At 46.3% G+C, this 27,402-nt stretch overlaps 1 protein-coding gene across 20 annotated transcripts in view; it reads left to right on the top strand.

Moving 5' to 3' along the window:
- The window catches only part of SMARCD3 (SWI/SNF related BAF chromatin remodeling complex subunit D3), a 213,751-nt gene that overhangs the window by 74,235 nt on the left and 112,114 nt on the right, over positions 1-27,402 (top strand). For 2 of the 20 annotated variants that reach the window (XR_012157682.1, XM_073335016.1), the window contains exon 1: positions 15,835-16,153. The exons of 13 other annotated variants lie outside the window; for them this stretch is intronic. Coding sequence is in view for 4 of the 7 variants with exons in the window: in XM_073335016.1 (XP_073191117.1) it covers positions 16,076-16,153 (78 nt within the window). In the remaining 3 variants the exon portion in view is untranslated. Of the gene's footprint in view, positions 1-11,533; positions 11,555-12,150; positions 12,219-15,833; positions 16,154-27,402 lie in introns of those variants that run through there. 5 more of the 20 variants (XM_073335003.1, XM_073334998.1, XM_073335014.1 and 2 more) reach the window with 4 other exon arrangements.

The raw sequence follows: 27,402 nt of genomic DNA on the forward strand, positions 1-27,402 counted from the left end.
AGCCCCAGGCATGGGAGGAATGGGGTGGCATGAAGGAGGAGAGTGGGCGTTGCAAGGAGTCCCTGAAACAGAGGGGAATGGGAAGGGAATCTTTGTAGGGGGGCATAGAAGAATGCATGGAGCCCTTGGTACATGCAATGCACTCAGCCTACAGAAACAATGAAGTATATGACCCTCTTGTAATTCAACACAAACATTCTAAAGAGCTGTGGCCACGTTGCTGCTGCAGGAGTACATCCTGCACTAGGAATGCCTGGGAGCTGGTGACGCAATTAGAGCAGCAGGAGTGGGGAAGAGAGCTGGGCTGGGCCAGGTGCTCTCTTTCTCTCGTTCGCACGCTCTCTCACGTGGCCTTTCTGCTAGGGGCATGACATGGAGTAATGCTCAATGCTCAAACCCCTGAGCTATCCCTCCCTCCAAGTACATGGAGCATTGGATGGGACTAAGTAGACCTGTTCTATTCCCAGCTTTGCCAGTGGCCTGCAGAGTGATCTTAAGTAAGTTACTTCAGCTATGGCTACACTGGCACTTTACAGCGCTGCAACTTTCTCGCTCAGGGGTGTGAAAAAACACCCCCCTGAGTGCAGCAAGTTACAGCGCTGTAAAGCGCCAGTGTAAACAGTGTCCTAAGCTGTCAAGGTTCCTTCCCCACTCTGAACGCTAGGGTACAGATCTGGGGACCTGCATGAAAACCTCCTAAGATTACTTTTACCAGCTTAGGTTAAAACTTCCCCAAGGTACAAACTATTTTACCCTTTGCCCTTGGACTTTTGCTGCCACCACCAAACGTCTAACACCGGTATTATTATTATTAGGAAAGAGTTTGTTTGGAAATGTCTTTCCCCCCAAAAATCCTCCCAAATCTTACCCCCTTTTTTCTGGGGAAGGTTTGATAAAAATCCTCACCAATTTGCGTAGGTGACCACAGACCCAAACCCTTGGATCTTAAGAACAATGAAAAAAGCATTCAGGTTCTTAAAAGAAGAATTTTAATAGAAGAAAAGTTAAAAGAATCACCTCTGTAAAATCGGGATGGTAGGGTAATTAAATTCAAAAGGGTAATGAAATTCAAAACATCTAGGCAAAAACCTTAAGTTACAAAAAGACACAAAAACTGGAATATCCATTCCATTCAGCACAGCTTATTTTCTCAGCCATTTAAAGAAATCATAATCTAATGCATATCTAGCTAGATTACTTACTAAGTTCTAAGACTCCATTCCTGTTCTGTCCCCGGCAAAAGCATCACACAGACAGACTCAGACCCTTTGTTTTTCCCACCCTCCAGCTTTGAAAGTATCTTGTCTCCTCATTGGTCATTGTGGTCAGGTGCCAGCGAGGTTATCCTAGCTTCTTAACTCTTTACAGGTGAAAGGGTTTTTCCTCTGGCCAGGAGGGATTTTAAAGGTGTTTACCCTTCCCTTTGTATTTATGACATGAGATAATCCCCTCGTGGAGGTGGAGTACCAGGAGCGCTGGGAGAGCTCTCTCCCAGCACTGGGGCGCGACCACACTCACACTTCAAAGCGCTGCTGCGGGAGTGCTCCCGCAGCAGCGCTTTGAAGTTTCAAGTGTAGCCATACCCTAAGTTTCTCTGTGTCTTCATTTCCCCATCTATAAAATGGAGATAATGAAACTGACCACCTCTGTAATGCGCTTTGAGACCTTCTGATGAAAAGAACTAGGTTTTATTATATGATCATATACTATTTTTTCCCTGGGATGCCTGCCTCATTCACTGCATAGGTTGGATGCACATGGGGCAGATTTATGGTTACGCTGGCAACAGTAGATCTGATAAATGACTGCTTCTTGACACAGCAAGTCCTGGAACCCACAAGTAGAGAGGCAATCCTTGATTTAGTCCTAAGTGGAGCTCAGGATCTGGTCCAAGAGGTGAATATAGCTGAACTACTCAGTAATAGTAACCCTAATATAATTCAATTTAAGATTCTTGTGAGGGGGAAAACACAAAGAAGCCCATCACAGTAGCATTTAACTTCAGAAAGGAGAACTACACAAAAAATGAAGAAGCTACAGTAGAACCTCAGAGTTACGAACACCTCAGGAATGGAGGTTGTTTGTAACTCTGCCCTGGTCTACACTAGGAGTTGAGGTCGAATTTAGCAGCGTTAAGTTGATTTAATCCTGCACCCGTCCACAGGATGAAGCCCTTTTTTCCGACTTAAAGGGCTCTTAAAATCGATTTCCATACTCCACCCCCGACAAGGGGATTAGCGCTTAAATCAGCCTTGCCGGGTCGAATTTGGGGTACTGTGGACGCAATTAGATGGTATTGGCCTCTGGGAGCTATCCCAGAGTGCTCCATTGTGACAGCTCTGGACAGCACTCTCAACTCAGATGCACTGGCCAGATAGACAGGAAAAGGCCCGCGAACTTTTGAATTTCAATTCCTGTTTGGCCACCGTGGCAAGCTGCAGGTGACCATGCAGAGCTTATCAGCAGAGGTGACCATGATGGAGTCCCAGAATTGCAAAAGAGCTCCAGCATGGACCAAACGGGAGGTACGGGATCTGATCGCTGTATGGGGAGAGGAATCCATGCTATCAGAACTCCGTTCCAGTTTTCGAAATGCCAAAACATTTGTCAAAATCTCCCAGGGCATGAAGGACAGAGCCCGTAACAGGGACCTGAACCAGTGCCACGTGAAACTTAAGGAGCTGAGGCAAGCCTACCAGAAAACCAGAGAGGTGAACGGCCACTCCAGGTCAGAGCCCCAAACATGCCGCTTCTATGATGAGCTGCATGACATTTTAGGGGGTTCAGCCACCACTACCCCAGCTGTGTTGTTTGACTCCTTCAATGGAGATGGAGCCAACATGGAAGCAGGGTTTGGGGACGAGGAAGAAGATAATGATGAGGTTGTAGATAGCTCACAGCAAGCAAGCGGAGAAACCGGTTTTCCCGACAGCCAGGAACTGTCCTGGACCTGGAGCCAGTACCCCCTGAACCCACCCAAGGCTGCCTCCCGGACCCGCCAGGAGGAGAAGGGACCTCTGGTGAGTGTACCTTTTAAAATACTATACATGGTTTAAAAGCAAGCATGTTTAATGATTAATTTGCCCTGGCATTCGTGGCTCTCCTGGGTATACTCCCAAAGCCTTTGCAAAAGGTTTCTGGGGAAGGCAGCCTTATTGCGTCCTCCATGGTAGGACGCTTTACCACTCCAGGCCAGTAGCACGTACTCGGGAATCATTGTAGAACAAAGTATTGCAGTGTATGTTTGCTGGTGTTCAAACAACATCCGTTCTTTATCTCTCTGTGTTATCCTCAGGAGAGTGATATCATTCATGGTCACCTGGTTGAAATAGGGTGCTTTTCTTAAGGGGACACTCAGAGGTGCCCGTTCCTGCTGGGCTGTTTGCCTGTGGCTGAACAGAAATGTTCCCCGCAGTTAGCCACGGGGAGGGTGGAGGGGCTAGCCACGCGCTGGGGGGAAGCAAAATGCTACCTTGTAACGAAAGCACGTGTGCTATGTATGTAATGTTAACAGCAAGGTTTACCGTGAAAGAGTGTACCCATTGTTCTATAAAATGTGTCTTTTTAAAATACCACTGTCCCTTTTTTTTCTCCACCAGCTGCATGTGTTTCAATGATCACAGGATCGTCTCCTTCCCAGAGGCTAGCGAAGATTAGAAGGTGAAAAAAACGCACTCGTGATGAAATGTTCTCTGAGCTCATGCTGCCCTCCCACACTGACAGAGCACAGACGAATGCATGGAGGTAGACAATGTCAGAGTGCAGGAAAGCACAAAATGACCGGGAGGAGAGGTGGTGGGCTGAAAGGTGATGGCAGAGTGATGAGAGGAGGCAGGATTCAATGCTGAGGCTGCTGGAGGATCAAACCAATATGCTCCAGCGTATAGTTGAGTTGCAGGAAAGGCAGCTGGAGCACAGACCGCTGCTACTGCCCCCGTGTAACCAACCACTCTCCTCCCCAAGTTCCATAGCCTCCTCACCCAGATGCCAAGAATGCGGTGCGGGGGCCTCCGGCCACTCAGCCACTCCACCACAGAGGATTGCCCAAGCAACAGAAGGCTGGCATTCAATAAGTTTTAAAATTGTAAACTTTTAAAGTGCTGTGTGGCCTTGTCCTTCCCTCCTCCACCACCTCTCCTGGTGCTTCTCTCCTCCACCACCCCTCCTGGGCTACCTTGGTAGTTATCCCCCTATTTTTGTGATGAATGAATAAAGAATGCATGAATGTGAAGCAACAATGACTTTATTGCCTCTGCAAGTGGTGATCGAAGGGAGGTGGGAAGGGTGGTTAGCTTACAGGGAAGTAGAGTGAATCAAGGGGCGGGGGGTTTCATCAAGAAGAAACAAACAGAACTTTCACACCGTAGCCTGTCCAGTCATGAAACTGGTTTTCAAAGCTTCTCTGATGCACACCGCGCCCTCCTGTGCTCTTCTAACCACCCTGGTGTCTGGCTGTGCGAAACCAGCAGCCAGACGATTCGCCTCAACCTCCCACCCCGCCATAAACTTCTCCCCCTTACTCTCACAGATATTGTGGAGCGCACAGCAAGCAGTAATAACAGTGGGAATATTGGTTTCACTGAGGTCTAACCGAGTCAGTAAACTGCACCAGCACGCTTTTAAACATCCAAATGCACATTCTACCACCATTCTGCACTTGCTCAGCCTGTAGTTGAACAGCTCCTGACTACTGTCCAGGCTGCCTATGTACGGCTTCATGAGCCATGGCATTAAGGGGTAGGCTGGGTCCCCAAGGATAACTATAGGCATTTCAACATCCCCAACAGTTATTTTCTGGTCTGGGAATAAAGTCCCTTCCTGCAGCTTTTGAAACAGACCAGAGTTCCTGAAGATGCGAGCGTCATGTACCTTTCCCAGCCATCCCACGTTGATGTTGGTGAAACGTCCCTTGTGATCCACCAGTGCTTGCAGCACTATTGAAAAGTACCCCTTGCGGTTTATGTACTCGGCGGCTTGATGCTCCGGTGCCAAGATAGGGATATGGATTCCATCTATTACCCCACCACAGTTAGGGAATCCCATTGCAGCAAAGCCATCCACTATGACCTGCACATTTCCCAGGGTCACTACCCTTGATATCAACAGATCTTTGATTGCTTTGGCTACTTGCATCACAGCAGCCCCCACAGTAGATTTGCCCACTCCAAATTGATTCCCGACTGACCGGTAGCTATCTGGCGTTGCAAGCTTCCACAGGGCTATTGCCACTCACTTCTCAACTGTGAGGGCTGCTCTCATCTTGGTATTCATGCACTTCAGGGCAGGGGAAAGCAAGTCACAAAGTTCCATGAAAGTGCCCTTATGCATGCGAAAGTTTCGCAGCCACTGGGAATTGTCCCAGACCTACAACACTATGTGGTCCCACCAGTCTGTGCTTGTTTCCTGGGCCCAGAATCAGCGTTCCACGGCATGAACCTGCCCCATTAGCACCATGATGCCCACATTGGCAGGGCCCATGCTTTGAGAGAAGTCTGTGTCCATGTCCTCATCACTCACGTCACCGCGCTGATGTCACCTACTCGCCCGGTATCGCTTTGCCAGGTTCTGGTGCTGCATATACTGCTGGATAATGCGTGTGGTGTTTAATGTGCTCCTAATTGCCAAAGTGAGTTGAGCGGGCTCCATGCTTGCCATGGTATGGCGTCCGCACAGAAAAAAGGTGCGGAACGATTGTCTGCCATTGCTCTGATGGAGGGAGGGGCAACTGATGTCATGGCTTACAGGGAATTAAAATCAACAAAGGGGGTGGCTTTACATCAACGAGTATTTCAGGCAGGACTTCATGGAGGGAGCAAATAAGTACAAAACAAATCTGGTCTATTTCTTGTTTTGATCCACTCCACCTATCTTTTACATCTTTGGCTGGCAGCAGATGGTGCAGAAGGACTGCAAGCCATCCACATCTCTTGGCTGCTCGGCAGAAGATGGTACAATAGGACTGCTGGCCGTCCATATTGCCTGCCTGCTCACCAAAAGATGGTAGGATAGGACTGCCTGCAGGACTAAAGAGAGTGACCTGATCGAGTCACTCCACTACGCTGGAGGGGAGGGATAGGATACAGAAGGACCTAGACCAATTGGAAGATTGGGCCAAAAGGAATCTGATGAGGTTCAATCAGGATAAGTGCAGGGTCCTGCACTTAGGACGGAAGAACCCAATGCACAGCTACAGACTAGGGACCGAATGGCTAGGCAGCAGTTCTGCGGAAAAGGACCTAGGGGTGACAGTGGACGAGAAGCTGGATATGAGTCAGCAGTGTGCCCTTGTTGCCAAGAAGGCCAATGGCATTTTGGGATGTATAAGTAGGGGCATAGCGAGCAGATTGAGGGACGTGATCGTTCCCCTCTATTCGACATTGGTGAGGCCTCATCTGGAGTACTGTGTCCAGTTTTGGGCCCCACACTTCAAGAAGGATGTGGATAAATTGGAGAGAGTCCAGCGAAGGGCAACAAAAATGATTAGGGGACTGGAACACATGAGTTATGAGGAGAGGCTGAGGGAGCTGGGATTGTTTAGCCTGCAGAAGAGAAGAATGAGGGGGGATTTGATAGCTGCTTTCAACTACGTGAAAGGGGGTTCCAAAGAGGATGGCTCTAGACTGTTCTCAATGGTAGCAGATGACAGAACGAGGAGTAATGGTCTCAAGTTGCAGTGGGGGAGGTTTAGATTGGATATTAGGAAAAACTTTTTCACTAAGAGGGTGGTGAAACACTGGAATGCGTTACCTAGGGAGGTGGTAGAATCTCCTTCCTTAGAGGTTTTTAAGGTCAGGCTTGACAAAGCCCTGGCTGGGATGATTTAACTGGGAATTGGTCCTGCTTTGAGCAGGGGGTTGGACTAGATGACCTTCTGGGGTCCCTTCCAACCCTGATATTCTATGATTCTATAATGTAGTCCCTGCACCCATGTCTGCCCAGGCGCTCCTGGCTGACGTGGCCAGGAGCACCTCGGACATGACGATGATGGCTATCAGTCCTCTTGTACTGCCTCGTCTGCTGCCACAAGGCAATGGGTTGCTGCTGCTGTGTAGCAATGCAGTACCGCGTCTGCCAGCACCCAGGAGACATATGGTGACAGTGAGCTGAGCGGGCTCCATGCTTGCCGTGGTATGGCGTCTGCACAGGTAACTCATGAAAAAAGGCGCGAAACGATTGTCTGCCGTTGCTTTCACAGAGGGAGGGAGGGAAGGAGGGCCTGATGACATATACCCAGAACCACCCGTGACAATGTTTTTTGCCCCATCAGGCATTGGGATCTCAACCCAGAATTCCAATGGACAGCGGAGACTGCGGGAACTGTGGGATAGCTACCCACAGTGCAACACTCCGGAAGTTGACGCTAGCCTCGGTACTGTGGAAGCACTCCGCCGAGTTAATGCACTTAATGCACTTAGAGCATTTTGTGTGGGGACACACACAATCGACTATTTAAAAACGATTTCTAAAAAACCAACTTTTATAAATTCGACTTAATTTCGTAGTGTAGACATACCCTCTGAAATGTTCGTAACCCTGTACAAAACATTATGGTGGTTCTTTTAAAAGTTTACAACTGAACATTGACTTAATAGAGCTTTGAAACTTTACTATGCAAATGAAAAATTCTGCTTTCCCTTTTTTTTAGTAGTTTACGTTTACGTACTGCACTGTATTTGCTTTTTTTTATTTGGTCTCTGATGCTGCCTGATTGTGTACTTCCAGTTCCAAACAAGGTATATGGCTGACTGGTCAGTTTGTAACTCTGGTGTTCGTAACTCTGATGTTCTTCTGTAGTTAAATGGAAAGTAAAAGGTAAAGTCACAAAAGTGAAATTCCTGCAAGCTGCATGAAAACTTAAAAAAAACCCGCCATAATAAAATCTCAGATTAAATGTATATCCCAAATTAAAAATACATAGTAAGAGGACCAAAAACGAGTCACCATGGCTAAACAAAGTAAGAGAAGCAGCAGTTAGAGGCAAAAAGGCATCCTTTAAAAATTAGAAGTCAAATCCTACTGAGGAAAATGGAAAGGAGCAAAACTCTGGCAAGTCTAGTGTAAAAGTATAATTAGGCAGGGCAAAAAAGAATTTGAAGAGCAACTAGCAAAATACTCAAAAACAAACAGCAAAAAAAATGTAAATACATAAGAAGCGGGCCAAACAGTCAGTAGGGCCACTGGACAATCAAGGTGCTAAAGGAGCACTTGAGGAAGATAAGGCCATTGTCGAGAAGCTAAAAGAATTCTTTGCATCAATCTTCACTGCCAAGGATGTGAGGGAGAGTCCCAAAGCCTGAGCCATTCTTTTTAGGTGACAAATCTGAGGAACTGTTCCTGATTGAGGTGTCAATAGAGGTTTTGGAACAAATTGATAAATACACAATAATAAGTCACCAGGATCAGATGGTATTCACCCAAGAGTTCTGAATGAACTCAAATGTGAAATTGCAGAACTATTAAGTGTGGTATGTTAACCTATCATTTAAATCAGCTTCTGTACCAGATGACTGGAGGAGAGCTAATGTGATAACAATTTTTGAAAAAGGCTCTAGAGGCAACCCATCGGTGCTAGGCCAATTGGTTGAAACTATAGTGAAGAACAGAATTATCGGACACACAGATGAACACGATTTGTTGGGAAAGTGTCAGCATGGCTTTTGTAAAGTGAAGCCATTCCTCACCAATCTATTGAACAGTGGTTTTCAAGCTGATGTCCATGGACTTCTGGGGGTCCGCAGGCTACGTCTAAGGGGCCTGTGAAAGGTTGTCATTACCATAGAGCAGTGGTTTTCAACCTGTGGTCCGCGGCCCTCTGCAGCTTCGCAGACTATCTAAGATTGCCAGAGGGGTCCACATCTCCCTTTGACATTTTTTAGGGGTCTGCAAATGAAAAAAGGTTGAAAATCACTGTATTAGAATTATTTGAGGGGGTCAACAAATGTGTAGAAGGTGATCCAGTGGATGTACCTGAACTTTAAGAAAGCCTTTGACAAGGTCCCTCACGGAAGACTCTTAGTATGCAGTCATGGGATAAGAGAGACAGTGCTCTCATGGTCAGTAGCTGGTTAAAAGAGAGGAAACAAAGGGTAAGAATAAAAGATCAATTTTCATAATGGTGAGAGAGTGGTGTCCATATTCATAAATGATCTGGAAAAAGGCCTAAACACTGAGGTAGCAAAATTTGCAGACATACAAAATTATACAAGATAGTTAAGTCCAAAGCAGACTGTGAAGAGTTACAAAGGAATCTCAGAAAACTGGGTGACTGGGCAACAAAATGGCAGATGAAATTCAGTGCTGATAAATGCAAAATAATGCACATTGGAAAACATAATAAAAGCCATACATACAAAATGATGGGATCTAAATTAGCTGTTACCACTCAAGAAACCCATTGTGGAGTCTTTGTGGTTAGTTCTATGAAAACATTCACTTAATGTGCAGAGGCAGTCAAAAAAGCTAACAATGTTAGCAACCATTAGGAAAGGGATAGATAATACAGTAAGACAGAAAATATCATACTACCATGATATATACCAATGGTACATCCACAGCTTGAATACTGCATGCAGTTCTGGTCACCTCATCTCAAAAAAGATACAAGAGAAGGGCAACAAAAATGATTAAGGGTATGAAACAGCTTCCCTATGAGGAGAGATTTAAAAGACTGGGATTTTTCATCTTGGAAAAGGGATGACTAAGGGGGGAAATATGACAGATATCTATAAAAACTTGAATGGTGTGGAGAAAGTGACTAAGGAGGTGTTATTTACTTCTTCTCATAAGGTAAGAACTAGGGATCACCAAATGAAATTAATAGGCAGCAGGTTTAAAACAAAAGGAATGTTAAAACAAAAGGAATTCACACAATGCACATTCAACCTGTGGAACTCATTGCCAGGGGATGTTGTGAGGGCCAAAACTATAATGGGGTTCACAAAGAATGAGATAAATTCATGGATGATAGGTCCATCAATAGCTATTAGCTTAAATGGTCAGGGATGCAACCCCATGCTCTGGGTGGCTGTAGCCTCTGACTTCTAGAAGCTGGGAGTGGACGACAGGTGACGGATCACTCCATGATTGCCTGGTCTGTTCATTCCCTGTGAAGCACCTGCCATTGGCCACAGTGAGAAGACAAGATACTGGGTTAGATGGATCATTGGTCTGACCCAGTATGGCCATTCTTATGGTGTTACCTAACTTTTGAGGGTTTGACTTTCTTTTAATTTATCTTTAATTTTTTTGGGGGGATTATTAGAATGAATGAGAATAATTAGTTAAATTAGGGTAAAAATGTATATAGAGATCTAATCCCTTTCTGCTTTAGGGCATAATAAATAAACCAACCACAAACTGGATTAAGAACAAATTTAACTTGTGAGATTATTCCATAACTGCAAACAAAACCCCAAAACAGAAGCCATAATGGATACCTTCCTCTTAAGCATCTGAGACTGGTGGAAATGGAATATTGAATTACATGTGCCACCAGTCTGATCTGATACTGCACGTCCTGTGTTCCTGTCTGCAGACTCAGGCAGACAGTGTTGCGTTGTGGTCACATCCAGAAGGTTCTTTCATAACCATAAGGACTAAACTTTTGTTTTGTTTTTAACGAAAGCTTAAATTCTATAGCGAGTAAAGAGAAAAGGAGTACTTGTGGCACCTTAGAGACTAACCGATTTATTTGAGCATAAGCTTTCGTGAGCTACAGCTCACTTCATCGGATGCATGCAGTGGAAAATACAGTGAGGAGATTTATGTACACACAGACCATGAAAAAATGGGTGTTTATCATACACATTGTAAGGAGAGTGATCACTTAAGATGAGCTATTACCAGCAGGAGAGTGGGGTGGGGGGGGAGAGAAAACCTTTTGAAGTGATAATCAAGGTGGGCCATTTCCAGCACATTTTCAGGAGTTAACAAGAACGTCTGAGGAACAGTGGCGGGATGGGAGGGGGGGAATAAACAAGGGGAAATAGTTTTACTTTGTACAATGACTCAACCACTCCCAGTCTCTATTCAAGCCTAAGTAATAGCTCATCTTAAGTGATCACTCTCCTTACAATGTGTATGATAAACACCCTTTTTTTCATGGTCTCTGTGTACATAAATCTCCTCACTGTATTTTCCACTGCATGCATCCGATGAAGTGAGCTGTAGCTCACGAAAGCTTATGCTCAGATAAATTGATTAGTCTCTAAAAAATGCCACAAGTACTCCTTTTCTTTTTGCGAATACAGACTAACACGGCTGCTACTCTGAAACCTGTCTATAGCGAGTGTTTTTCAGACTGCTCCTGAGTGGATTTGTCACATCCAGTTCTAAATAAGCGTGTCAAAATGTCCTTAAAATATCCCAGATTCTGCTTTATATCTATATTTTAGGTAAGAAAGGCCCAGGTCTGGGGACTTACGACTCTAGGAAAGACTGGGCCCAGGGAAGGAGGATGGAGGGAATGAGGTGTCTCTGTTACTGCTCCTCAGACTACTAAAATGCTTTCACGTAGGGGCCAAAAAGCAATTAGTAAAAGGAACAGGAAAACAAGGTGGGTGCAAAGCTTGTTTGATCTCCGTGTGTCCCCCAGGCAAGACAGGTCTCTCCCTGTATCCCACAGTGAACACTGGGGGAGGAGGGTCTCTTCCCCCCTTTAGAGAATGCTATGGGGATGGAGATCTCCCTTCTCCCCCTCCCACAGATAAGGCTGTGAGCTCCTTCTCCCTCCCTCTCCCCACCAGAGTACTGCAGCTTTCTCTCTGTCTCTGTCAAGGCCTCCACAGAGAACACTCCAGGTCTCCAGCTTCTGCCTGAGCGTGAATGGTTTCCTTGTTCCTGGGCACTGAGACCCTGCGCTGCCTCCTGTGGGTCCCACTCTGTGGGAATAGGGACACTCAGGGCATTCTCAGGGGGTTGGTGTGTGCTATGAGAGTAGGTCATTGTGAGGTGCACAAGCCATGTTTTCTGGGACAGAAGGAGTTAACTTTCCTAGTCCATCCTTCCTCACCCTCCTTCTCTCCCTCCCTCCCTCCAGCTGCTGCCTTTTGAGTCCTGCAGCTAGGCCAGGGGCTGACCTTCACAGAGAGAGTTTGCTCACTGAGCATGCTCACTTCCTTCTGCTGGCTCTCATCTGCTCCAGGGACCCCAGTGCTCACAGGCAGCGTCCTGCTGGGAAGGAATGTGTACAGCACATCCCGGCTCCAGGCTCACCACAGGTCAGGGGCCCAGGCTGCCTTTGTGCTCCAGCTGTGGGACCACTAGCTCCTGCTCCCTGGCTCTCCCTGCCTGCACTGCTGGGAGAAAAGCCGTTGCCATTTGGTGCTGTTGGTGCTTCAGTGACTGAAGGAGAGATGGGGGGACATTAAGGGGGATTCCTGTTTTGACTGCTGCAGCAGCCAGCACTGGCTGAGGCAAGGCGTAGCCCTACACCACAAGACACTCCTTTCACACATTCATTGCTCAAATACTACAGTGACGGGGGCTGAGTAGGGATTGGGGTGCGTTTATGATAAATAGATTTGGATGAGGTTCTGCTTTTTGTGGCATTGGGATGAAGGTCTATCATAAACTTGTGGGAGTGCTATAAACACCTGAAACAGAGGAGCTAGACAATAAATGTCTTTTCTTACATCAGCTAGGCTGATTCTGGAGAGCTGTGTCTTTGCAACCTCATGTCTTGCCGTGTGGCTGAGTGACAGCAGTTTTAATATCCTCTGTGTGTGTTGAGCCTTTGTATCTGCCTGTATATTTGTGTGTCTGTCTGTGTAAATGATGTATTTATCTTTTTTGTTTAGATATATTTGATTATATAAGGGGGAGACTATATTAGAAGGGTTATTTATTATAGCTCCCATCCAATCATACAGAAGATGGGAATGAATTAGGAGATTTTTATATCTATTTCATATTGTGATCTCTCTGAGGCTGGAATTGTTAATAGATTCATAGAGTTTAAGGCCACAAGGGACCGTTAGATCATATAGTCTGACCTCCTGGATAGCACAGACCAGTATATTTCACCCTATTACCCCTGCATTGAGTCCAGTCACTCGTTAGCTAATGTATCTTACAGGAAGGCATCCAGTCTGGATTTGGTTAATTAACTCTGTGTTAGTTATTGGTATAGTGATTTATAAAATGGGCACTAATTGGGATCCAAATTAGAAATAATAGGAATACCTTTAGAGAGAGATGTTTCAATAATCCTATTGCTACTGAAGTTGGTGATTTCCCCAAAGATGGCAGCAACCAGAGATGGATGTGTTTTGTGATGAGGACTTGGCAGTGTTTGTTGTGCTACCACAAAGGGCTAGACAAAGGGCTAGAAAGGATGGCCCATGCATTTCAGTATGCTTTTGGGACCTGAAAGGGAGATGAGACTGAAGAGATACAAGCCAGATGCTGCCTCACCAAAAATGGAGGAGACACACAGTTGTCTGAAACCAGATCACGGGTGTGTTTTGTCTAAGCCACAGACAATATCTCAGGAATGGGTGATCTGCTGGATGAAGACATGCTGGTCTGCTGGGCAGGTTCCTTCTGAGAGAGCTAGTTGACAGAAGATCCCATCTTCCTAGCATTTCTGGTATTCCTGCAGAGATCCCTGGGTACTAGTGCTTGGGTTAGGGCCACGCTGAAGAGTTAAGAAGTCCTATTTCCCCTGTATGTGAGGGCCTGAGGGATTTGGGGAATTGATACATTAACCCAGAGATGCCTGTGACTTGCTGCTCAGTTCCAGCTTACTCAGTATTTCCTCTAAAAAGAAAAGGAGTACTTATGGCACCTTAGAGACTAACCAATTTATTTGAGCATAAGCTTTCGTGAGCTACAGCTCACTTCATCGGATGCATACTGTGGAAAGTTCCGATAAAATGCAGCCGATGAAGTGAGCTGTAGCTCACGAAAGCTTATGCTCAGATAAATTAGTTAGTCTCTAAGGTGCCACAAGTACTCCTTTTCTTTTTGCGAATACAGACTAACACGGCTGTTACTCTGAAACCAGTATTTCCTCTGTGGGTTTGGTTCTCAGTACAATGGTCTAGGCAGTGATATATTTGAGATCAGGTAATTTCCCTGCTCATAGTCTGACCAGACAATTCTTAGCCCCTAAACAAGAATCTCCAGCTGAAGAATAGGATAAACCCCTCTTGTAACCTGGCAACATCTCCTGTATTGCTGTGGTAGGCAAACAGCAGAATGTCAACCCTTCACAAGCTGCAGACATGCAAGAAGCAGTCAGTAAGCAGATTGCTGCCCCAGGCCACCACTGTCCATTCTACCATTATGGAAGAGCCAGCCCTGCTGAGTAGGGAATGGCTGCTATGTCTGTCTACAGTCACTGAATTGCCAGTGTCTAACTCATTTGCTGGGTGAAGTCTTAGGGCATCTGCAGTATGAAATGGGCTGTAAAATCTATATTACCTCAGCCACCTTGTCACTCTAATGTCCTGGAGTTGATATGGCTACAACAACACTGCATACATATGTAAAATCCATAGTCAATGTCTTTTTACTTTACCCATCTCTTCTTTTTCACTTAACTGGGCGTGGCAGGTATACTCCATGTTTCCCATAGTATGCAGCTTTTATTTCCTAGGGAAGACATGCTTTCAACAAAAATGATTAGGGGACTGGAACACATGAGTTATGAGGAGAGGCTGAGGGAGCTGGGATTGTTTAGCCTGCAGAAGAGAAGAATGAGGGGGGATTTGATAACTGCTTTCAACTACCTGAAAGGGGGTTCCAAAGAGGATGGCTCTAGACTGTTCTCAATGGTAGCAGATGACAGAACGAGCAGTAATGGTCTCAAGTTGCAGTGGGGGAGGTTTAGATTGGATATTAGGAAAAACTTTTTCACTAAGAGGGTGGTGAAACACTGGAATGCGTTACCTAGGGAGGTGGTAGAATCTCCTTCCTTAGAGGTTTTTAAGGTCAGGCTTGACAAAGCCCTGGCTGGGATGATTTAACTGGGAATTGGTCCTGCTTTGAGCAGGGGGTTGGACTAGATGACCTTCTGGGGTCCCTTCCAACCCTGATATTCTGTGATTCTATGATTCTATGATTCTTGTTTACATTAGGCTTTTTGTTACACCTGGCTTGATATTTATGCTTAATGGCACGCATGGTGTTATTGTTTGTGCCCATCAATCACCTTTGAGGTGTCTGTCACTCTAGTATGTAAGAATAAGGGCCGGTCACCCTGGCAAGGTTATGGGGGCATTGTAGAAGGGGAGCAGCAAATCAAGCAGCATGCCTCAGTCACTAGCTCTATGCTACATCCACTCCTTTTTTCACAGACTCTCCTTCTCTGTGTCCTTTTTCTGTTCTGTCTCTCTCTATCACACACACACACACACACACACACACACACACACACACACGTTCTCACACTCTTTCTTACACACACACACACTCACTCTTCCCAGCTCTCTCTCTCCTGCTATTTCTCTTTCTTGTCTAAAGGGCTTAGTTCTCAGTCTCATTTGCTGGAAATGCTGCCAGTGAATGTTTGTGTGTGCTGCCTGCCAGGTCTCTGGGGAAAAGGCCTGGAAATACAGTGCAGGAGGAGTAGTGGGAGCAGGGGAAAGCCATTGTTTCTCACTGCTTGCTTGGTGCATTTTCCAACTGGAAAAATCTCTCTGTGAGGACTGAGTTTCTTGTCATTGCCGAAGCCCTGCCCCCCCATCCCATTGCTCAGAATCTGCCATCCCCTCATGCTGAGGAGGAGAGGTTGCCGTACTGCTACTAAAAAGCTCAGACGTGTTTTCAGTTTGCCTCCTGCTTATCTCTGTTGTTTGGACAGAGAGGTTTAAAAAGCTGGATTTTCTGTCCCTGCAGAGTAAACACAGAGAACCCGGCAGCACAAACTATTTCTGGCTTATCAGTTGAGGAATGCAGCAGCTGAGGATTAGCGTGAGTGGGCCGTCAGGAAAGCCCTGAAGGGGCCCCCTCCCCACTCAGCTCTATTAGAAGTGTGAGAGCCCAGCAGGACTCAGAGGGGAGAGTTGGAGAAAAAGGCAGAAAAGGGAAAGAAAGAGGAAGAGAGAGAGTGAGAGAGGCTGAGCAGACCCTGATGGCTACAGATGAAGTTACAGGAGGGGCTCGCAAAGCTACGAAAAGCAAACTTTTTGAGTTTCTGGTCCATGGGGTGGTGAGTCGGGAAAGTTAGTGAGCTGGTTTGGTCTGAATAGAGGAGTGAGTGGAGACTGGAGGCTCTGTGGTGGGCTGAAAGCAGCCCCTACAATATCTTCTGGGGGCTTCGGCGAAATGCCATATATTAGAACACAGAGATCTGTGAAGCCCCCAGAACATGCACAGAGTCATTGATAAAACAGGGTTGGGTTTGGGGGAATGTGTGCTGCAATTTCTGCTCTTGACTGTCCATGAATGGTGAATGGTTTGCTTTTGAACCTGATCACAGTGCAGGGTTTGAACTGGTTCTGACCCTAATGGGCTCATTGGACACTTGGTTCTGTTGTCAAACTTTTGTGTGTTGTTTGTTTTTTAATTCTGATGAAAGCCCAGTAAAGCTTTGAATGGTGCTGCCTCTGGTACTTGTCTTATACTTAGCTCTTCTCTATCTTCTGGCTACCTAACAGGTGGCTTTGAGGGGTTCTAAGAGATTAGCTCTGCAGGTCCTTAGCAGTCCATAGGCACTCATTGGTTAGGGAATCTTAGATGGTTTGGGTGCTATGCTTTAAGGAATCATTAAATCTTTATAAGATTACTACAGTGTTTGGAGACCTCCTGACACTCAAGCTCTCCATTTATGGGGAATTGCAAGCCCCTATCCCACCATTATTGGAGAACATGTTCTGCAGATGTTCCTGCCAGTGATTGAGAACAATCACAGCTTATGACATTGGGATTTCTTAAGGAGACTTTAAATTTAGCAAACATCAGAGTACTGGAAAGTCGTAGGAGTACAAATGCTGAATGAATTTCAATGATCATGTGAACTTTCTCTTTTGAGGTCTCCCTGCTATGACATTTCCAAGACATCAGCTGAGGGCTTCTATATCAAGATCACAGGAATCTTAAGCGCTCACTTTTCAGATTCCCTAAGTGTCTCCATAATTCAGGACATGCCAATCCTGGCTGTTTAGAGTGTAATTTGTAATTTACAAACATTAGATACAGTGAGATCTGCAAGGCTAGGGACATTGAAGTGGTATGCTGTTTGTGTAAGAACTGAGAGATGGTGACCATTGTACTTGTGTCCTACAGAACTAGTTAAGGAATATATTGTGAGAATACGCCTGATATATTGGGCTGGCCTGTGGAGTGGCTTGGCAGTGCATGTGTGGGTGGACATGCAGGTGTGGCCTGGTGGTGGGGGGTAGTGAGCGGGCATGTGGGCAGGGGCATCTGGGTTTCAGATGTGCAGGCATGCGGGGGTGGTATGGCAGTTGGCAGACATGCAGGTGTGGCCTGGTGGTAGGTAGGTGGGTGGGAATACTTGGGGTGGGTGGACATGCGTGGGTGGCCTGGCAGGTGGGAGCAGCCTGGCAGCAGGCAGGGAATCATCTGGGGGTGGCCTGGAAGCAGATGGCTGGGGATGATTTAGTTGGGGATTGGTCCTGCTTTGAGCAGGGGGTTGGACTAGATGACCTCCTGAGGTCCCTTCCAACCGTGATATTCTATGATTCTATGACAGCCTGGGGATGGATAATCAGGCATATGGGGTGGCCTGGTCGCAGGTGCATTGGCCTGTGGGGGCAGCCTGGTGAGCTCACAGTCTGTCACTCAGGAGTGGCCTGGCAGCAGATGGGTGTGTGGATGGGCACATGGGTGTGACTTGGTAGCGTGTGGCAGGCTTGCAGGGTGGCCTGGCGGTGGATGGGTGGGTGTGGATGGGTGGGTGTGCATCTGGGTGTGGATGAGAATGCCGGGATAGTCTGGTGGAAGGCAGGCGGGTGGATGGACACATGGGGTGTGTTTTTTGTTTTTTGTTTTGTTTTTTTACAGTTTCCAAGGTTTCTTTTTGTAATTCCAGACTAATTCACTTTTCTATGGTACTAGGAAGATTAAAGAACATAAGAATGGCCACACTGAGTCAGACCAACGGTCCATCTAGCCCAGTATTCTGTCTCTGACAGTGGCTGATGCCAGAAGCTTCAGAGGGAATTAGTAGAACAGGGCAATTGTCCAGTGATCCATCCACTGTCATACAGTCACAGCTTCTGTCAGTCAGAGGATTAGGGATACCTGTTTGGCTGAAATGGTTATTATAAAACACGTATGTGGACATGGTGTGATAGAGAAAAATTGGCTTCTGTAAAGGAGAATCAGGTCTCTTCAATGTTTGAAATTTTTGAGGATGTTGACAAAATGGTGGTTACAAGGGAACTGATTTCCATTGTTTGTTAGGACTTTCAAAGAGCCTTTGATGTAGTTTGTCAAAGAAGGGTATAAGGAAATTATTTCCTTTTCTGCACTGGGATTTCAGCCATCAGACTGTGTAGCTATAGTTGTGCAAGCCCCTGGTGTAGACACTTTTGCACCGTGACTTGCTTTAGTGCAGCTTTTCCCGGGTTTCAAGATCTGACAGGACCTCCTCTGCCCTATTCATCCCTTTATCCCCTCTCTATCAATGAAGTTGAGGCTTCTTGCCTGTTCTCCTCTAACCTGTAGACCTGCCTGAGTGACCCCATTGCTTCCTGCTTGCTTATCTCCTTCACCTACGCTCTCATCTCCTCCCTTGCCCTTCTCTTGAATCTCTCACTTTCTCCAGGCTTCTTCCCTTTACAACATAAGCACAGCTTAATCTTCCCTATCATAAAAAGTAACCCTTGACCCTACCTGCCTCCTCAACCACTGTCCCATCTCCCTTGCTCCGCCCACATAATTGAACGTGCCATTTGCAATTGTTGCCGTGATCTCTGTCTGTCTATCTGAGCAATCGATCATCACCATAGTATCTGAGACCCATTCATGTAAAATCAACGGTAATAAGAAAGTCCCAAATGGATTTATTGAAGTCTGTGGCTCTCCTCTCTGTTTGGGGTAAAGGCTCTTGCTAGGGTGAGGTTGATTGGTTGATTTGTTAGTTGAGGGGGATGTTTGAGGTATGTGGGGATAGGATACAGAGGGCGCTAGACAAATTAGAGGATTGGGCGAAAAGAAATCTGATGAGGTTCAACAAGGACAAGTGCAGAGCCCTGCACTTAGGACAGAAGAATCTCATGCACCGCTACAGACTAGGGACCGAATGGCTCGGCAGCAGTTCTGCAGAAAAGGACCTAGAGGTTACAGGGGACGAGAAGCTGGATATGAGTCAACAGTGTGCCCTTGTTGCCAAGAAGGCCAATGGCATTTTGGGCTGTATAAGTAGGGGCATTGCCAGCAGATCGAGGGATGTGATCTTTCTCCTCTATTCGACATTGGTGAGGCCTCATCTGGAGTACTGTTTCCAGTTTGGGCCCCACACTACAAGAAGGATGTGGAAAGAGTCCAGCAGAGGGCAACAAAAATGATTAGGGGACTGGAGCACATGACTTATGAGGAGAGACTGAGGGACCTGGGATTGTTTAGTCTGCAGAAGAGAAGAATGAGGGGGGATTTGATAGCTGCTTTCAACTACCTGAAAGGGTGTTCCAAAGAGAATGGATCTAGACTGTTCTCAGTGGTAGCTGATGACAGAACGAGGAGTAATGGTCTCAAGTTGCAGTGCGGGAAGTTTAGGTTGGATATTAGGAAAAACTTTTTCACTAGGAGGGTGGTGAAACACTGGAATGGGATTATCCAGTTGAATATCAGGGTTGGAAGGGACCCCAGAAGGTCATCTAGTCCAACCCCCTGCTCAAAGCAGGACCAATTCCCAGTTAAATCATCCCAGCCAGGGCTTTGTCAAGCCTGACCTTAAAAACCTCTAAGGAAGGAGATTCTACCACCTCCCTAGGTAACGCATTCCAGTGTTTCACCACCCTCTTAGTGAAAAAGTTTTTCCTAATATCCAATCTAAACCTCCCCCACTGCAACTTGAGACCATTACTCCTCGTTCTGTCATCTGCTACCATTGAGAACAGTCTAGAGCCATCCTCTTTGGAACCCCCTTTCAGGTAGTTGAAAGCAGCTATCAAATCCCCCCTCATTCTTCTCTTCTGCAGGCTAAACAATCCCAGCTCCCTCAGCCTCTCCTCATAACTCATGTGTTCCAGTCCCCTAATCATTTTTGTTGCCCTTCGCTGGACTCTCTCCAATTTATCCACATCCTTCTTGAAGTGTGGGGCCCAAAACTGGACACAGTACTCCAGATGAGGCCTCACCAATGTCGAATAGAGGGGAACGATCACGTCCCTCAGTCTGCTCGCTATGCCCCTACTTATACATCCCAAAATGCCATTGGCCTTGTTGGCAACAAGGGCACACTGCTGACTCATATCCAGCTTCTCGTCCACTGTCACCCCTAGGTCCTTTTCCGCAGAACTGCTGCCTAGCCATTCGGTCCCTAGTCTGTAGCTGTGCATTGGGAGGTGGTGGACTCTCCTTCCTTAGATATTTTTAAGGTCAGGCTTGACAAAGCCCTGGCTGGGTTGATTTAGTTGGGGATTGGTCCTGCTTTGAGCAGAGGGTTGGACTAGATGGCCTCCTGAGGTCCCTTCCAACCCTGATATTCTATGATTCTATATTGATACTCTGGATGTCATTCTTGCTATGAGGAGTCCGATGGCACCTTAAAGACTAGCAGATTTATTTGGGCCTAAGGTTTCGTGGGTAAAAAACCCCCTTCTTCAGATGCATGGAGTGAAAATTACAGATACTGGCATAAATATATATACTGGCACATGAACAGAAGGGAGTTACCTTACAAGTGGAGAACCAGTGTTGACAAGGCCAATTTAGTCAGGGTGGGTGTGGTCCACTCCCAATAATTGATGAGGAGGTGTCAATACCAAGAGAGGGAAAATTGTGTTTGTAGTGAGCCAGCCTCTCCCAGTCTGTATTCAAGCCCAAATTAATGGTGTTAAGTTTGCAAATGAATTGTAGCTCTGCAATTTCTCTTTGAAGGATGACTACTTTTAAATCTGTTATTGAATGTCCAGGGAGATTGAAGTGTTCTCCTACTGGCTTTTCTATGTTACTATTCCTGATGTCTGATTTGTGTCCATTTATTCTTTTACATAGAGACTGTCCAGTTTGGCCAATGTACATGGCAGAGGGGCATTGCTGGCACATGATGGCATATATCACATTGGTAGGTGTGCAGGTGAATGAGCCCCGATGGTGTGGCTGATGTGCTTGGGTCCTATGATGGTGTCTCTAGAGTAGATATGGGAACAGAGTAGGCAATGGGATTTGTTACAGGGATTGGTTCCTGGGTTAGTGTTTCTGTGGTGTGGTGTGTAGTTGCTGGTGAGTATTTGCTTCAGGTTGGGGGGCTGTCTGGAAGCAAGGATTGGCCTGCCTCCCAAGATCTGTGAGAGTGAGAGATCGTTTTCCAGAATAGGTTGTAGATCGTTGATGATGTGCTGGAGAGGTTTTAGTTGGGGGCTGTACGTGATGGCCAGTGATGTTCTGTTATTTTCCTTGTTGGGTCTGTCCTGTAGTAGGTGACTTCTGGATACCTGTCTCGCTCTGTCAATCTGTTTTCTCACGTCCCCAAGTGGGTATTGTAGTTTTAAGATGCTTGGTAAAGATCTTGTAGGTGTTTGTCTCTGTCTGAGGGATTGGAGCAAATGCGGTTATATTTTAGGGCTTGGCTAGACAATGGATCGTGTGATATCGGAGAATATTTTATTGCCCTTATGTAAATCCATGGTACGCCCACATCTTGAATACTGCGTACAGATGTGTCCCCTCATCTCAAAAAAGATATACTGGCATTAGAAAAGGTTCAGAAAAGGGCAAATAAAATGCTGAGGGCTTTGGAATGGGTCCCATATGAGGAGAGATTAAAGAGGCTAGGACTTTTCAGCTTGGAAAAGAGGTGACTAAGGGGGATATGATAGAGGTCTATAAAATCATGAGTGGTGTGGAGAAAGTGAATAAGGAAAAGTTATTTACTTGTTCCCATAATATAAGAAGTAGGGGCCACCAAATGAAATTAATGGGTAGCAGGTTTAAAACAAATAAAAGGAAGTTCTTCACTCAGCACACAGTCAACCTGTGGAACTCCTTGCCTGAGGAGGTTGTGAAGGCTAGGACTATAATAGGGTTTAAAAGAGAACTGGATAAATTCATGGAGGTTAAGTCCATTAATGGCTACTAGCCAGGATGGGTAAGGAATGGTGTCCCTAGCCTCTGTTTGGCGAGGGTGGAGATGGATGGCAGGAGAGAGATCACCAGATCATTACCTGTTAGGTTCACTCCCTCTGGGGCACCTGGCATTGGCCACTGTCGGTAGACAGGGTACTGGGCTGGATGGACCTTTTGTCTGACCCAGTATGGCCATTCTTATGTTCTTATGATGTGTCCGGGATGGAAGCTGGAGGCATGTAGGTAAGTATAGCGGTCAGTAGGTTTCCAGTATAGGGTGGTGTTTATGTGACCATCATTTATTTGCACTGTAGTGTCCAGGAAGTGGATCTCTTGTATGGACTGGTCCAGGCTGAGGTTGATGGTGGGGTGGAAATTGTTGAAATCCAGATAGAATTCTTCAAGGTTCTCCTTCCCGTGGGTCCATATGATGTAGCACAAGTAAAGGAGGAGTGTTAGGGGACAAGAGCTGAGGAAGTGTTGTTCTAAGTAGCCATAAAAATGTTGGCATACTGTGGGACCATGTGGGTATCCATAGCAGTGCCTCTGACTTGAAGGTATAAGTTGTCCCCAAATCTGAAATAGTTGTGGGTGAGGACAAAGTCACCAAGTTCAGCCACCAGGTTTGCCATGACATTATCGGGGATACTGTTCCTGACAGCTTGTAGTCCATCCTCATGTGGAATATTGGTGTAAAGAGCTTCTACATCCATGGTGGCCAGGATGGTGTTTTCAGGAAGATCACCAATGCATTGTCGTTTCCTCAGGAAGTCGGTGGTGTCTCGAAGATAGCTAGGAGTGCTGGTAGTGTAGGGTTTGAGGAGAGAGTCCAAATAGCCAGATAATCCTGCCGTAAGAGAGCCAATGCCTGAGATGATGGGGCTTCCAGGAGTTCCAGGTTTATGGAACTTGGGTAGCAGATAGAATACCTCTGTTTATGGTTCTAGGGGTGTGTCTGTGTAGATTGGTTCCTGTGCTATAGCAGGGAGTTTCTTGGGCAGATGGTGTAGTTTCTTTTGGTACTCCTCAGTGGGATTGGAGGATAGTGGCCTGTAGAATGTGGTGTTGGAGAGTTGCCTGGAAGCTTCCAGTTCATAATCCAACCTGTTCATGATGACTACAGCATCTCCTTTGTCATCCCCTTTAATTATAATGTCAGAGTTGTTTCTGAGGCTGTGGATGGCGTTGCGTTCTGTACAGCTGAGGTTATGGGGCAAGTGATGCTGTTTGTTAACAATTTTAGCCTGTGAAACGTCTGCAGAAGCTCTCTATGTAGAAGTCCAGTCTGTCATTTCGACCTTCAGGAGGAGCCATGCAGAATTCTTCTTTTTGTAGTGTCGGTAGGAGGGTTCCTGTGGGTCAGTGCAGGGTTCAGTGGTGTGTTGAAAATATTCCTTGAGTCATAAATGGCGAAAGTAGGCTTCTAGATCACCGCAGAACTGTATTATGTGCGTGGGGGTGGTGGGGCAGAAAGAGAGTCCCTGAGGTAGGACAGACTCTTCTGCCGGGCTACGTATGTGGTTGGATAGATTAACAATATTGTTAGGTGAGTTAAGGGTACTAGCGTTGTAGCCCCCTGTGGCATGTAGGAATTCAGATAGTTTACTGTCCTCTTTTCTCCGTAGAGAAGTGAAGTGTGCATTGTAAATGGCTTATCTCATTTTTGTAAAGTCCAGCTACGCAGTAGTTTGTGTGGAAGGCTGGTTTTGTATGAGAGTCTCCAGTTTGGAGAGCTCATTTTTGATCTGCTCCTGTTTGCTGTACAGGATGCTGATCAGGTGGTTCCTCAGTTTCTTTGAGGGTGTGTGGCACAGTCTCTCACCATAGTCAGTGTAGTATGTCGATTGCAATGGATTTTTTACCTTCAGTCCATTTGGTAAGAACATAAGAACGGCCATACTGGATCAGACCAAAGGTCCATCCAGCCCAGTATCCTGTCTGCTGACAGTGGCCAATGTCAGGTGCTCCAGAGGGAGTGAACATAACAGGTAATGATTAAGTGGTCTCTCTCCTGCCATCCATCTCCACCCTCTGACAAACAGAGGCTAGGGACACCATTCCTTACCCATCCTGGCTAATAGCCATTAATGATATCCATCTGTTTGCACTTGGACAGGAAGATGATGTCTGTCTGTATCTGTGTGAGTTTTTTCATGAAGTTGATGAATTTCCACTTTGTATGGCTAAATTCGGTGCCTTGCATGGTGCCAAGTATCCTCGTTGTTTTTTGTGGATACAGACTAACACAGCTACCCCTCTGATGTTTGGCACCATTCTTGCTATGGTATAAAGACTTTTTTGAAGAGGAAAGTTTTGCAGTGTTTCCCTAAAACTATCAGACTCTTGATTCACCTGATCTTCTCTGAAAATATGCTCCATGTCCAGATCCTCTCAAATGAGAGAGGTTTGTTTCCATCTTTCACACACTTTGGTTTCTACCCTGTCCACTTCACCCAAATTGCTTTCACTAATTACCTCTTCTCAGCCAAATATCAAGGCCTTTAAATAGGGTCCTTCTCGAACTTTCAGTCTCCTATCTTCTTATGGTTCTCTCTCCCTCATATCTTCTTCAACGTCTTCAATGTCTTACACCCTTCTCTGTGGGCATTTCCCAAGGCTTTATCCTTGTTCCTCTCCTTTCTTCTGTCTGCACACTGCTGGAAATGGCCCACCTTGATTATCACTACAAAAGGTCCCTCCCGCCACTCTCCTGCTGGTAATAGCTCACCTTAAGTGATCACTCTGGTTACAGTGTGTATGATAACACCCATTGTTTCATGTTCTCTATGTATATAAATCTCCCCACTGTATTTTCCACTGAATTCATCCGATGAAGTGAGCTGTAGCTCACGAAAGCTTATGCTCAAATAAATTCGTTAGTCTCTAAGGTGCCACAAGTACTCCTTTTCTTTTTATACTATTTCTAGGTGCTCTTATGCATAAGCATAGATTTAATTATCATCTTTGTGCTGATCTACTTGTCTGTTGATAAACTGTCTCCCTCTATCCAATCCTGCCTCTCAGGCTATCTTTCTGACATCTCCTTGTAAGGTGTCCAGCCATTATTTAAGCTCAGCTTGGCCAAAACTGAGCTAATAATAATCTTTTCCCATTCTCCCTTTTTCTGTCTGTGAATACTACCACAGTCCTTCATCTCATTCAGCTCTATGGTCTGCATGTCATCTTTGACTCCGCCTTCTCCTTCAACCCATGTATACAGGCAGTATCTAAATCTAGCCACTTCTTCTTGTACAGCCTCTCAAAGATCCAGCTTTTTTGGCTGGTACATACTGCCAAAGCTCTTGTCAAAGCAACTGTCACATTGCACTTTGATTCCTGTAATCTCTTCCTTTCTGGCCTTGACACTGCCAACCCAGGCCTCATTATGTTAATTCAAAATTCTGCTGAGAGGTTTATCTTCCTGTCCTGTGTTTCTGACCTATTCACCCTCCTTTTTTGTGTCCCTTTACTGGTCCCCCTTCTCCACCTTTTCAAACACAACCGTCTTCCGGCTATTTATTATTTGCATAACTGTAGTGCTGAGGAGTCCTAGTCATGGACCAGGATCCCTACAGTGCTGGGTGCTGTACAACTCAGTACAACAGGATGGTCCCTGCCCCAAGGAGTTTATAATGTCAGCCTAAGACAAGAGACAAAGGATGGATGCAGATAGATGGGGGAGTAAAAGGAAACAATAAAATAATATTAGTGATAGGCAGTGGCCACAACGTACCGGCAGCCTAACAGTTGTCAAGTTTTTTGTCAGCATCAATGCAAATGATGTCTTCTTGTGTAAGCCCGTCCCTCATTTGTCCCCCCCAGCTGTCAAATCAAATTTCTTCTTGCAATGTTATTGATACCAGCTCGGATTACCTGCTTTTCCCATAAGTATCTTTGTGCTTTTCCCCACACAGTCTGTTGTGCATGGAAGCTTTCCATGTTAAAATTTGTAAGTCCACCACCTTCTCCTCTTTTAAATCCCTCTTTAAAATTTATTTTTGCCATGATGCCTACTAATCACTACTAGTGTCTAGTATTGGCTAGACACTGAGACTTCTAATTTATGCAAACATACCCATCTGTTACCTTGTCCTCTTGACCAACCTCCACACCACATTTGTCTGCTTATCAACCTGGTCATAAAATTAAACTTTCAGTGCTCTGGGGCAAGGACTCTTTGTTTCATTCATTTGTACAGTACCTAGCACAATGGACCGGAGTCTCTAGGTCAGAGGTGGGCAAACAATGGCCCGTGGGCCATGTCCGCTCCTGAGCTCCTGGCCCGGGAGGCTGTCCTCCCTCCCCACAGCCACACCGCCGTGCAGCGCAATGCTCTGGGCGGTGTGGCTGCAGAGCCCAGCCTGACCCAGTGCTCTGTGCTGCACGGCACAGCTGCCTGTCTTGGTGCAGCTGCGCTGCAGCCACTGGTGCTCCAGGCAACGTGGTGGGGGGGGTTGGATAGACGGCAAGGGAGTTCAGGGGGTGGTCGGGGTGTGGATAGGGGTCAGGGTGGTCAGAGGGCAGGGAACGGAGGTTGAATGGGGGCAGGGGTCCCGTGGGGGCAGTAAGGAAGGAGAGGGGGAGTTGAATGGGGTGGTGGGGGGCAGTTAGGGGCAAGGGGTCCAGGGGCGGTCAGGGAGAATGGGTGGTTGGATGGGGCAGGGGTCTCAAGGAGGCAGTCAGGAAGGAGAGGGGGGAGTTGGATGTGGCGGCGGGGGGTCTGGGGGCAGTCAGGGGACTGAGAGCGGGGGGGGGGTGGATGAGGCAGGGGACCGTCAGGGAACGGGGGGGTTGGATGAGGAAGGAGTCCTGGGGGGGCCGTCAGGGGGCGATAAGTGGGGGGTGAGATAGGGGGCGGGGGCCGGGCCATGCCTGGCTGTTTGGGGAGGCACAGTCTCCCCTAACCGGCCCTCCATACAATTTCAGAAACCCGATGCAGCCCTCAGGCCAAAAAGTTTGCCTGCCCCTGCTCTAGGCACTACCACAATATAAGTAAATAAATGATAAGGGGAATAAGTGGTCAGTTTTCCTTTTAGCTAAAGGCTAACAATGGAGCGTGGTGCCAGAAGAATCCATACAAGGAGAGGTTTCAGAGGAGCAGCCGTGTTAGTCTGTATTTGCAAAAAGAAGTATTGTTTAATTTATTTATCTGGAAAAGGAGTTGAGCCCTGATTTTTAATCTGCAGATTTTGCCACAAAACT

This window comes from Lepidochelys kempii, chromosome 2 (assembly GCF_965140265.1).
Source record: "Lepidochelys kempii isolate rLepKem1 chromosome 2, rLepKem1.hap2, whole genome shotgun sequence".
NCBI lineage: Eukaryota > Metazoa > Chordata > Testudines > Cheloniidae > Lepidochelys > Lepidochelys kempii.